Below are 12,073 nucleotides of genomic sequence, written 5' to 3'. Positions count from 1 at the left end.
CCGGCTGTAATTTACCTCCACGTGAGCACTGTGCTGTGCCCTCCCACGCTCCACCCACTCTGATCCACCCTGACAGTCCCAGAATAATGCCGGGGACATGTTCTGAACCCCACAGGGCTGTGGCCTGTGCTCCCTTCCTCACTGGTGGAGGAACTGCTCCCACAAGGGGAAAAGCACAAGGGCGTCCCAGCCCCCCGAGCCTCCTTTGACAGAGTCTTGTCTGGAAGCACTTTATTGCTGTCTCTGACCCACATCAATCCCCCTGCCCATGCTCTGGGCATGCCACAGCATCAGTGTGGGAAAATCCAAACCCCACTTTGCTCTGCTCTCATGTCAGCCCTTCAGCAGCACATGCTGGGGTGAGTGGGCAGGGAGGGGCTCAGAGCCTGCCAGGCAGCCATCACTGGGGGGCTGCTGATGTGGGGGGCAGCCCAGCAGCACCCTCAATACCTCACTCATGTTGGCAGGAGCTCTTGAGTAGCGGGGGCAAGTCCAGGCCATCGATGGCCAGGCGGTGCACAATGTGTTTCTGGATAACCAGCCGGCACAGCGTCTGCAGGGAAGGAACTGCAAGAGAACAGAGAGTGTACCTGAGCTGGGCAAGTCAGCAGTGAGACTGAGCACAGTGGGTGGAGGAGTTGGCAGAGCTTCTCAGAGGCACTGTGGTTAAAGGCAGTGGTGGGTGAGTTTGTTCTGCGGCATCGTCCTGCCCTGGGCTCAAACTGGCTGTGCGGGGGCTGGTGCCAGGCTGCTCCAGCAGGGCTGGAAGCTCAAGGGCCCCGGGCAGCAAAGCTCTTCCCGTTATTAGGAGGAAGGCAGAGAGACAGTTATGTGCCCAAGCTGTGTGTGACTGTGGCTGGTTTGCATTTCTTTCTCTGGTGGTTGTCAAGCAGCTCCCCAGGGTCTCACATACCCATGCTGTGCTTCTTTTCCATCCCACTCCCTTGGTCTGCCTGCACTGGCCCTAGCACCAAGCTGCTGAGTGAGTGCAGGCTGGGGCTGCACTGCCTGCAGAGACAGCGCCCACCACACCTTTGGGGCAGACTACCATGAGAACCGTCCCCTTGGGCACCTGCACAGAATCTGCCTGGTTCCTGCTCCTGTGATACAACTTCTCAGAGCCATGGGTGGCTCAGCATGGGTACTGTCTGCTGCAGCCATTACTGTCCTCAGCTGTTACACCAGGGAGAATACCAGGTTCCAGCCTTGGGACAGAAGCAGCTGCTCGTGACACCAGCATGTGAAGCAGTGGCTCCCAGTGCTGGGGGCAGGCAGTACTCTGGCTCTAGCTGTTCTTCTGGCTCTGTCTCACCTGATCCATCTCCTCATTTTTCCAGCGTGGTGCTAATTAGCACTTATTAGCGTGGTCCCTCCCAGCAAGCCAAGGGACATGGGCTAATGCCCAGGTTCCAATGGCATCACAGGGTGTCTGCCCAGGGAACATCATGTCTGGGGCACGTGGCAGGTGCGTGGGCGCCGGGTGCTGAGCTCTGGTGGGTGTAGGTGGATGTTTTGATGCCAGGGCAGGATCTTAGCTGGCTCTGGCTGCCACGTGCTGTAGGCAAGGCTGGGCACAGCAAGGCCTCACAGCTGAGGGACAGCCCCAAACACCCAACCCTACCACTCTGCTCAGGAAGGGTGGCCAGGGGGGCTCTGTCTGACTGCTGCTGCTGCTGGGGGTCTCTCCCCTGGCCCCAGCACAGCGCCCATGGCAGAGCTTTCATCAGACACTGCCCAGCAGTGATACTGTGGATCTCACCTGTGCTCCACAAGGACCAGAGGCTTTCCTGTGCCCTCTTACCCCCTGTGTCCCTCTGCCCAGGGGCACATGCCAACCTTCCCTCTGTTGGCGACTACGGCATGACCCCACCAGAGCTCCCCCGCTCCTGGCCCACGCAGCACGGAGGGGCACAGGTACCTACAGCCATAATCCACCGGGATCACCCGGACACTCTTGGTGGAGGCAAAGACGTCGATGACGGCGTAGAGCGGGCGGGAGGTGGGCAGTCCCCTGGCGCTCGGCCCCATGTCCTCGCCGTTGATGACGATGTGCATGTCGGCGGTGCCGTCGGGCTGCGGGGCGTACAGCACCCCGATGCGGCTGCGCCGGGCGGTGGCGGGCAGCACGTTCATCTTGAACAGGTCATCCAGGATGTGGCTGTAGCGGCCGGGCCGGCTGCGCCCCACCAGCGTGTCCCGGGGGATCCGCAGCCGCTCGATCAGCAGGGAGGGCTCCCAGGGCCGCCCCCGCGGCTGCGCCTCCTCCCCCTCCACCACCACACGGTTGTGGTTGCGGGTGATGGCAAACACCCAGGTGTCGCCCAGGTTGACCAGGTCCGGCAGCGAGTACTCAGGCACTACCTCCAGTCTCTGGGGATCATGGGCTGTCAGTCCCACGCGCAAGTGCCCGCACCAGCCCAGCTCCTTCTCCTCAATCTCCACCAGGAAGATCTGCCCGGGTGCCAGAGGCTCCTGGCTGAAGCAGAGCCCGTTGGCGAAGCTCTCCACCCGTGTGGCTTGTGTGTGTGAGGCATCCAGGCGGATGTTGGCTCCGTGGATGTGGTGGAAGCGTGCAGCAAGCCGGCACCGGGCAGCCATTGCAGCCCGAGCTATTTTTAACTGTCCCTGTCACAGCTGCTGTGAGGTGCTGACAGCCCGGCTGGGAGGGACAACCAGAGGGCTCAAGGGGGGTCCTGTTGCCATGGGGGCGGCTGGGGGGACCCTGTGGCTGATGGGCACAACCGGGCCCAAACCAGACTCGCAGACATTCCACCCTGGACTGTCCAGCGCTACCACCTGGGCCGGGATGTCTGGCTGTGCCCATGCTGTCCAGCAGAGCTGGCAGTGCCCGGTGGTGCCCAGTGGTACCAGCTATAGCCAGCAGTGGCCAGTGGTCATCCCACGGTGATGACTGGCGGTGCCTGGAGATGCCCAGCTTTACCCGGCGGTGCTGGGTGGCACCCAGCTGTAACCGGTGGTGCCCGGTAGGGCCCACCGGCACCCCGTTTGGGTACGGGGGCTCCATGGGTGCCCCCCCGCCACTGTCCCGGTCCCGGTCCGGGACCGCTCCCACGTGCGCGGGCAGGGGCGGGGCGGGGCCGGCCGCCCCCGGGGCGCTGATTGGCCGCCGTGGGGCCCCGCCCCGCTCACGTGAGGGCCGCAGGTCATATGGGCGCGTGTCATGTGCCCGCCGTGACCGCCGCCTGCGAGCGCCGCGCCGGGAGCGGCCGCGGTCAGTGGGACCGAGGGGCGCCGGGACGGGACCGGGGGGATGGGATGGAGGGACCGGGACCGGCGCCAGGGGAGCCGGCTGGGCCGGGCCGGGGATCAGCCCCGAGTGGGGGCCGGGTCGGGGCGCTCGCGGGGCGCTGCCGCGGCCGTTCCTGGCCGACAGCAGCCTGACCGTCCCTTCCGCCCACCGCAGATGGGGCCAGTGTTGCTGTCGTCGCTGCTGCTGCTGGGGTTGGGCCGGGCCGCCCCCCCGGACCATGAGGTGACCTACCTACCCGGGCTGTCAAAGCAGCCGTCCTTCCGCCACTTCTCGGGCTACCTCTGCGCCGGGCCGGGCAAGTACCTGCACTACTGGTACGTGGGACTGCGCCTGGCGATGGGAGGGCATCGGCTGGCACCGGGCACTCACAGCTACGCGTCCACAGGTTCGTGGAGGCCCAGAGCAATCCCCAGAACAGCCCCCTGGTGCTGTGGCTGAACGGGGGCCCTGGCTGCAGCTCCATGGAGGGCTTCCTCAAGGAGCATGGCCCCTTCCTGGTTAGTAGTCACTGCTATCCTGTGGCTCAAGGACTCAGGGGATGACCGGCTGTGTGGCACGAGCCATCCCGCTGTGTCCTGTCCTGCTTTGCCCATCAGTCACCACCTTCTTCCTCAGATCCAGCCCGATGGGGTCACTCTGAAGTACAATGAGTACGCATGGAACAAGGTAGAGGCACTGCTTTTCTTTGTGGCTTTGAGACGGGGTGGCCGTGAGCCAGTTCCTCCTGCTCTCTCCATGGAGCCAATGACCACTGCTCCCCTCCCACCCAACACACCCTCCTCTCCTCTCCTCTCGAGTGTGCTGTTGAGCAGCACAGGAATGTGGCCGTCCCAGTGCAGCCCTGGGGCGGACCACACTCCTGTGGGTGCTGCCATGGGCGGGGCTAGTAGTCCTTGGCCCCACTGAGCCAGAGGGTCTCCCCTGATCACTGGCTCCTCTGCTGTCCTTGCAGATTGCCAACATCCTCTACGTGGAGTCTCCCGCTGGTGTCGGCTTCTCATACTCTGACGACAAGAAGTATGCCACAAATGACACAGAGGCGAGTAACTGGGAGAGCCCTGCTCCCCTGCCTGCCCACTCCTGGCTATGGGGTGCAGCCTCACCACCTGACTGTGCCCCCTTCTCCCTGCAGGTTGCTCATAACAACTACCTGGCACTCAAGGACTTCCTCCGGCTCTTCCCCGAGTACTCCAAGAATGATCTCTTCCTCACAGGGGAGAGCTATGGAGGGGTCTACATTCCCACACTGGCAGAGTGGGTGATGCAGGACCCCAGCCTCAACCTGAAGGTGGGCAACTTGGCTCTGCCCAGCCAGGGAGCAGAGGGCTTGGCACAGCCAGGGTGGGACCAGTTAGGATGCAGGGCACGCCTCGCCCTGCAGCCTTTCATCTCTTCCCGGGGTTCTGGCAGCAGCTGCTGGTGGACGTGTCTGTCCCTGCTGCCGGGGGAGTGTCCTCAGGCACCCCCAACCCTCCCTGTTCCCTCCGCAGAGTAAACAGTTCCACATCTGCTTCCTGCCTGCGGCTGCTGTGCTGTGACTGCCCCGCGGGGAGCTGGAACACAACAGGGTTGTTTTCTTCTTGCCTCGCAGGGAATCGCTGTGGGAAACGGCCTCTCATCTTATGAGATCAATGACAACTCCCTGGTTTACTTTGCCTATTACCACGGGCTGCTGGGGACCGAGTAAGAGCAGAGGGAATGCTGGATGTGCCATTTCTGTGCAAGCAGGATGGCTGCACAGCTGAGGCTGGGGCTGTTTGGGTCGGTGGTGTTGAGACAAGGGCAGCCTGTCCTGGGCCAGCATCTGGGCTGTGGCTCCTTGTCCCAGGGCAGCTCCCATGGGTGGGTTTGTTTGTGGGGTAAAGAGGGCATGGGGCCAAGCTGTGTGCCTTGTGGCCACTGGGCAGAGAGCTGCAGGGCAGCTGTCATGTCACTGTTGCCACCTGGTCCAAGTGGTCCTGGTCTCTGCCCGCAGGCTGTGGAAAGACCTGCAGGCCTATTGCTGCTCCCAGGGGAAGTGCAACTTCCATGACAACTCCAACCTGAATTGCACACTCAAGGTGAGGGGAGCCAGAGCCCTTATACATGTGCCGAGCAGAACGTGTCTGGGCCCACAAGGGTCCTGCTGAGTCCCAAACCCTTCTTATGATTCCTTGCAGATGGGGGAGATGATTCAGATTGTAGAGGAGTCTGGCCTCAATATCTACAACCTCTATGCCCCATGCGATGGAGGTGTCCCCGGGAGCATGAGGTGAGAGCTTTGGTTGCACTGGCACAGAGGGATGTGGTGGGCTGGGCAGGGGGCCCCTCTGGGACACATGGATGGTGTGTGGCTGCTGCTGAGGACTCCCCCCAGGCGAGCCCTTAGCCCTTGTACTCCAGGGTTTTCAGTCTGTCCTCATACTCTCTCTGGCTACAGATATGAGGGTGATTATCTCATCACACATGACCTGGGCAACTCCTTCATCCGGATGCCACTGAGGTTCTCCTGGCGGCAGGTGAGCCAAGGTGCCCATGCTGCTGGGCTGTTAGCAGCCTCTGTTCAGCCAGTTGTGCTGTTGTGGGCAGGAGGGGCAGAAAGCAGCTGCTCCATGGGGCAGGTGCTGCTGTGACAGTGACTCTCCTGACTCTCCCAGAACCTGTTCCGGATGCCAGTGGCCCGAAAGAAGGTCCGGATGGACCCGCCCTGCACCAACTCCACAGCCCCTAGCATGTATCTGAACTCCCCCGAGGTGCGGAAGGCTCTGCACATCTCCCCCGAAGCCCCAGAGTGGCAGGTGTGCAGGTGAGCAAGCTGTGGGCAGGGAGGGACTACTCTGAGAAGGAGCAGACATGCTGCCATTGCTTCCTCCACAGCTTCGAGGTGAACCGCAGCTACAGGCGCCTGTACATGCAGATGAATGAGGTGTACCTCAAACTGCTTGGAGCCACGGTGTGTGCAGGGGAACCCACAGACCCTGGAAGTCTCTCTGCCAGCTCAGCTCCTACCTGGCTGGGGCTGCTGCCCTGCCAACAGCTCACTCTTTCTCTGCTACACAGAAATACCGGATCCTGGTGTACAACGGGGACGTTGACATGGCTTGCAACTTTCTCGGGGATGAGTGGTTTGTGGATTCCCTGTGCCAGAAGGTAAATGGGCAGGGCCCAGGCCAGGCCAGTCACTGGCTCCAGGCTATGTGCTGTAGCCGGCTGTGGCAGGAGCATGGGCAGGGCCAGCCACAGGTGCTGAAGGCACTGCTGCTACTCCCAGGTGCAGGTGGCTCGCCGGCCCTGGCTCTACACGGAAAATGGTGAGAACCAGATCGGTGGCTTTGTGAAGGAATTCACCAACATTGCTTTCCTCACTGTCAAGGTAGGGCTGAGGGCTCTGGGGGCCAGGGATGGGGCTGTGGGTGGGTGTGCTGGATACCAAGGCTGCAGTCAGGGTTGGGTAATGTCAGCTGGGCTGTGGCAGCACCCCAGCCACACTGCCAACCACTGTTCCTTTCCTACAGGGAGCTGGCCACATGGTGCCCACAGACCGGCCGCTTGCTGCCTTCACCATGTTCTGCCGCTTCATTAAGAACCAGCCTTACTAAGAGCTGCAGAGGTGGCGCCCGGCGCTCCAGCTGCTCCCACCACCCCACCCGCCCTCACCACCGGCACCTTGCACAGCCCGGCCTTGCTGCTGCTCGGCTACACCACGGACCTGTCATGCCTGCAAACCTTCCCCCCGGCTGGACAGGGTGAGGGGCATGGGCTGGGGGTCTCTGTCCTTGTGGGAGAGGCTTTGTGCACCTGCTGCAGCCACACCTCCTCCCTTGTGGCTTCCTGTCTTGCCTCCTCCCTGTCTGCGGTGGCAGCTGCTTCCCTCCCAGGCAGGGAGCAGTCCCCAGCACTTCCCCTCGGCCCCACATGCACTCGGCCTGGGCAGGCTATGAGGAGCAGCAGCAGGGGGCGGCTGGGTCCTACTCACCTCTACCTTGGCTCCCACCACCTCTGCTCCCACTGAAGGAGACTTACCACCACTACCACAACAATCCTGCTGCCAGGGCACGCAGTGCTTCAGGAACTCGCAATAAACTCTGACCAAGGTGGTTCTGCTCCTCCTGACACCTTTGTGCCAGCCCTTGCTTCACTTTCCTCTGCTCTCTGAGGAGCACCAGTGAGTGCCAATGCCCTTTGCCAGGGAGCCCTGGGCTCTGTGAGCTATGCCCTTTCTGCAGGGGTCCCTGCATCCTGGAAACGAGTGACCCACCTAAGTGGCAGCAGCACGGTCACTCTGAGCCCTCTGGCACTGCACTAAGCTTCGTTTGCTCCCAAGGATCCAAGCTGGGCATCAGCTGCCTCCTTTCCATCTCCCCACCATGTACCCCGGCATGGACATGTCCTCCAAGCAATGAGGCCATGTGGTTGGAGTCAGGTGGTTTATTAGTGTAATGAACAGGGCTGCAGCAGGGATTCCCAGAGCACCCTCTCCACCTTGCTGCGCCCCACCAGGGCCTGGACGCCCTGACAATGTGCTGGTGGTACCAGGGAAGCTGCTTCCTACCTACAGTCTACGGGTCCAGCCCGGGATCTGCCCTTGGTCCAGGGAGGAGAGCTAGAGCGAGCTGGGATCCAGGCTGGGCTCTGCAGGCTGGGAGCTGGAGTAGGCAGCGGCGGTCGGCACCGGGCGGTATTTCTCAATCACCTCCCGCAGCCCCTTGGAGAAGTGGAGATCAGCTCCCACTGTGAGGAATCCCTGCAGAGGGAAGAGGGTCAGTGCAAGGCTGGAGGTGACAGTGCCCTTCCTAGCAGGACATGGAGGCACAGGCTGTGTCCATCCCACCACATACCGCGTGATTGGTGACCACCTCCCTGGTGAAGTCCATGCCTTCAGGCAGTGGGATCTGCACCCCCTTCTTTGTCCTCTCTGCAGTGAGGGAGAGCTGGGATGAGGCTGAGCTCTGCTATGCCCCTGCCTACACTCCCAGTTGTGTGGGAGCAGTGATGCCTACCATTAATGATGGGCATGATGGTCAGCTGCAGCAAGGTCTTCAGTGGGGCCTGCAGTGAGAACAGCTGTGGGAGAAGAGCTGGGGTCAGTGTAGTGGCAGAGCTGCCAGCCCAGGGCAGGGAGGGCTGTAAGGGGGGATCCTGAATGGACAGCCTCTCCCCAGCCCACCCCAGCTGTGGCTGGGTGTAAGGGTTCCCAGGCCATCAGCATGCTCTCACCGCAAGTGACTCCAGCGCTGACTGCTTGGAATAGATGCGAAACCTGCACAGAAGGAGGCAGTTGTGAGTAGGGTGTGGAGGGGACCCTCCCCATGCCCCATAGGACCCCAGCCATACCGTCGTAGGTCCAGCTGCACACGCAGTGCCTTCCCTTGCAGAAACACCTTGGCACTCAGCTTGGTTTCCTGGGGAGGGAGAGGGCTGACTCACAGCAAGCAGAGGACAATAGGCCAGCTCATGCCACCAGTCCAGTGTCCCTCTGCTCGGTGACACCAGTGCCTTACAACACAGGATGAGGGACACTGCTCCCATATACACTGGGGTGACTGCACAAGGAGCCCCAGCCCCCCTCTCACCATGGCCATGCTGGAGAGCTGGACAGGTGGGCGGTCCGGGGGCACCAGTGAGATGTTCAGGAAAGCAGAGACAGAAACTGAGGTCCCTGAGGGTTTGATGGTGCAGCGTGGGGGAGCAGAGACCTGCAGCACCAGCCGCAGCGGAGCATCCACAGAAGGGCTCTGGGGAAGGCAGGTGAGTTGGAAGCTAGGCACAAAGCAGGCTCTGTCCTAGGGCTCTGCCATGCCTTCCATCCTGTTTGGGGGCTCCTTACCAGCATGAAGATGGTCCCAAAGAATGTGGCTCTCAGCAAAACCTCCAGGTCCTTGGGCACCTGTGGAGAGCACAAACTACTGGAGGAGGAGCAAGCCACTGCTGCAGGTCCCAGCAAAGCTGCTCCCTGGATGCCACCTCCTTTGCTCCATAACACAGCCCACCCCTCCCTCCTGCCTGCATACAGTCTGAGCGTCTGGTGCTCCTTACCTTCTCGCCCTGGAGCTCTATGGTCAGTACTCCTGCCTGGAAGTACGAGTGCATGGCTGAGTCGAAGAAGTACTCAGAGAAGGCAACATAAACCATGCGCTCAGTCTCCTTGATCACCGGCTCCACTGCATGGTTCTCCAGCTCCTGGTCCTCTCTCACCCGGGGGAAGAACATGCCCTGGACCAAGAGCAGGAGAGGTTCCCACAGCCACGGGGCAGCCCTTACCTGCTCCATGAAGCCCAATGTGCCTGCTGGCACAGCCTTCTCCACAGAGATGGGGAAGGACCAGCAAGGCAGGACCCAGCGTTCACCTTGAAGTCAAGCTCAAGGGTGTCACTGGTGATGGATGGATCCCGTAGGAGGGAGTAGTCAATCCCGATATGCTCATCCACGTAGTTTCTCACTGCCGGGGAAGATGTGCAGGTGTGACTTAGCCTGGAGCTGCCTGGCAGCTTGATGTCCAGCCCTGTCTGCCTGACAGTGAATGGGATTCCAGCCCTTTCCCAGGGCAACACACACCAGGCACTGTGTCCAGCAAAGAGTTCAGCAGCACCAGGCTGGCATGCTCCAGGGATGGGCAGATCTGCAAGGCAAGGAGCCAGGCTGAGGGGAATCACTCCCAGGACTGGATGGGGAGCTGCAGAGGCAGGACAAGGCCCAGCAGACGGGTGGGATACAACTCTGCCCTCTCCCACACATGAAGGATCGAGCCCTAACATCCCACAGCCCCTCCCTGTGCTCAGCTGTACCTGCTGGCTGAGGAGGAAGCGCATCCCTGTGACGATGAAGGTGCTCAGGAACTCATAGACCTTCCTGGAAAACACAAGAGTGGTTCTACACTGCCGGTTCTCCCTGTGGCTCTGTACCCATTCCAGCACACAGCTGGGCTGAGGAAGCACTGAAAGTGTGGGAAGGGGGTCAGGGAGCCAGGAACACACAGAGGGGTCAGGTGTTACCTGAGTGTGCCAGAAAAGCCAGCGTGCATTCTCGCTATGGAGGCATTGCAGGTCATATTGGAGATCTTGAGGCGCCCAGCCTCATCCTTGGCCAACTGCAGCACTGTGTAAATGTGGACACCATCCGCAGAGGCATTGATGGACCCAATGTCATAGCTAGAAGCGGGAAAGCAGATGAGAGGAGCACACAGCTCCTGCCAGCTGCAGGACAGCAAGGCACCTGTGGCACCCAGCAAGCACAGCTATGGGGTGGGCTAGCACCCAGAGCAGGAGGAAGGGGAGGCAGCTCACAAGAACCAGTAGAGCAGCTGCCTGCGGAAGCGTAGGCTAATGGAAGCATTGCTGATGTTGAAGACAAGGTGCTGCTGGGGCTGGAAGTTCAGGTCTGAAAAGGCCAGCTGCAGGTCTGTGACCTTGACCCTGCAGGGAGGGGACAGGAGTGGTTATACAGACAGATGAACATAGGAAGCCGTGGGCAGCAGGCAGCACTCACTGGCTGATGTTGTACTGGAACTGGCCCTCACTCCCATGCAGGTCTGACACCGTGATGTTCTGCAGCTCCTGCTCCACAAAGCGCAGCCCCTCCTGCTTCACTGCAGGGAAAAACGAGGCTGGGCTGGGACATGCCCTCCTGGCAGCATCGCCCCTCACAGCCCCCACTGCTCCCCGGCCACCCCATGGTGGAACAGTGCAGGCAGAGCCCTACACAAGCACAGACCCCAGGAGGGTGCCCAATGTCCCTCTTTCCCAGACTGAGAGATCCTGGCCGGCGCCTTACCCAGGTCCAGCCCCTTGGAAGTAATCCGGATCTTACAGCCAGGAGCGCTGTGTGAAGTTGTGACCAGCGAGGGCAGAAGGAGAAGAAGGAGGCAGCCGCCGGCAGCCATCTCGCACCTGGAGGCAGAGAGCAGGGTCAGCACGGACTGGCCTGGGGACATACATGGGTGTCAGCACAGACAGGCCCAGGGGACACACTGGAAGGGAAGCAGCTGCTGTCCAACCTGCCCAGGGCAGGGGACAGCTCCAAGGAGCACCCCATGGCTCCAGTGTTCTCCCTGAAACCCCCCAGTGCTGCCCAGGTCGCCTTTGCCCGAAACCCCTGGACCAGCAGCCCATGAGGGGCACGGCTCCCACCCCAGGGTGCTGTGCACAAGCCCCCGCACCGGTTCCCATCGGGGAACACCCACTCCAGCACTCCCCCACCCTGAACACACCCGCTCCCCAAACCGCAGGGCCAGGCGCCAGCCCCGTGCGTGCTGCTGCAGCGGGGAGCCCCAGCAGCTCGCAGAAGAGCGAGCCCTCGCCCGTGGGGCCGTCCCACAACCCTCACAGCCCCCCCGAGAAGTGCCGCCTGCCCCTAGGCTGGTTTGAGACGGGAGCTGGAGCCTGTCCATCCCGCAGCAACAGGCAGAGCTCCGTACGAGCCTGCGGGATGGGACGGGGCTTCCCCACAGTTTCCGCCAGTTCTCTGAAAGGAGAGGATGGGGACCCTCTCCCCGAGGCTGTGCGATGGGACGGGGCACCCCCCACAGCGTTTTCCTCCAATTCTATGAAGGGAGAGGATGCGAGATCCCCTTCCCCGGGGCCCGGAGCCACCGTCCTGCCCAGCGGCTGGGGACTCCCCCACACAATGCCGGCTCAGTTCGGGTACTTACAGCGAGGCTTTTCCTCGGCTCCCGGCGTGGGGAAGCTGAATCACGTGAAGGCAGGAGGCAGGGAGAACACCACCAGCTCCAAGACTTTCTTTTGAGCTGGCTGAGGTTTCCCTGCCTTTATATAGCCCCCAACTGCCACTCCTTGTGGGTTCACAGCTGGGAGGAGACAGCGAGAC

The 12,073-nt window shown here is 61.6% G+C and overlaps 3 protein-coding genes across 3 annotated transcripts; 1 reads left to right on the top strand and 2 right to left on the bottom strand.

The window, feature by feature from the left end:
• Positions 1–451: 451 nt before the first annotated feature.
• NEURL2 (neuralized E3 ubiquitin protein ligase 2) lies at positions 452–2,598 on the bottom strand. The gene is made up of 2 exons (XM_066561805.1): positions 1,923–2,598; positions 452–567 (listed from the first exon to the last, which is right to left on the bottom strand). Exons 1-2 carry the CDS (start codon positions 2,596–2,598, stop codon positions 452–454), a joined length of 792 nt encoding a protein of 263 aa, XP_066417902.1.
• A 531-nt stretch (positions 2,599–3,129) lies between these two features.
• On the top strand, positions 3,130–7,363 carry CTSA (cathepsin A). Its single transcript, XM_066561476.1, has 15 exons — positions 3,130–3,232; positions 3,425–3,585; positions 3,657–3,768; positions 3,887–3,937; positions 4,224–4,310; positions 4,404–4,559; positions 4,863–4,954; positions 5,247–5,331; positions 5,431–5,522; positions 5,691–5,769; positions 5,908–6,056; positions 6,128–6,203; positions 6,311–6,400; positions 6,522–6,623; positions 6,766–7,363. The coding sequence occupies exons 2-15, from the start codon at positions 3,425–3,427 to the stop codon at positions 6,847–6,849; spliced, it is 1,416 nt and encodes a 471-aa protein (XP_066417573.1). The 5' UTR covers positions 3,130–3,232; the 3' UTR covers positions 6,850–7,363.
• Positions 7,364–7,663: 300 nt separating this feature from the next.
• PLTP (phospholipid transfer protein) lies at positions 7,664–12,031 on the bottom strand. Its single transcript, XM_066561474.1, has 16 exons — positions 11,898–12,031; positions 11,021–11,136; positions 10,736–10,835; positions 10,534–10,662; positions 10,243–10,398; positions 10,036–10,099; positions 9,806–9,869; positions 9,598–9,689; positions 9,287–9,463; positions 9,078–9,137; positions 8,824–8,985; positions 8,585–8,652; positions 8,468–8,510; positions 8,251–8,314; positions 8,089–8,165; positions 7,664–7,994 (listed from the first exon to the last, which is right to left on the bottom strand). Exons 2-16 carry the CDS (start codon positions 11,127–11,129, stop codon positions 7,854–7,856), a joined length of 1,506 nt encoding a protein of 501 aa, XP_066417571.1. The 5' UTR covers positions 11,130–11,136; positions 11,898–12,031; the 3' UTR covers positions 7,664–7,853.
• Positions 12,032–12,073: the final 42 nt, after the last annotated feature.

The sequence above is a fragment of the Molothrus aeneus genome, chromosome 17, assembly GCF_037042795.1.
Source record: "Molothrus aeneus isolate 106 chromosome 17, BPBGC_Maene_1.0, whole genome shotgun sequence".
In the NCBI taxonomy this organism is placed as follows: Eukaryota; Metazoa; Chordata; class Aves; order Passeriformes; family Icteridae; genus Molothrus; species Molothrus aeneus.
Note: the sequence above shows the minus strand (reverse complement) of the source record. Positions and strands in the feature narration are given on the sequence as shown.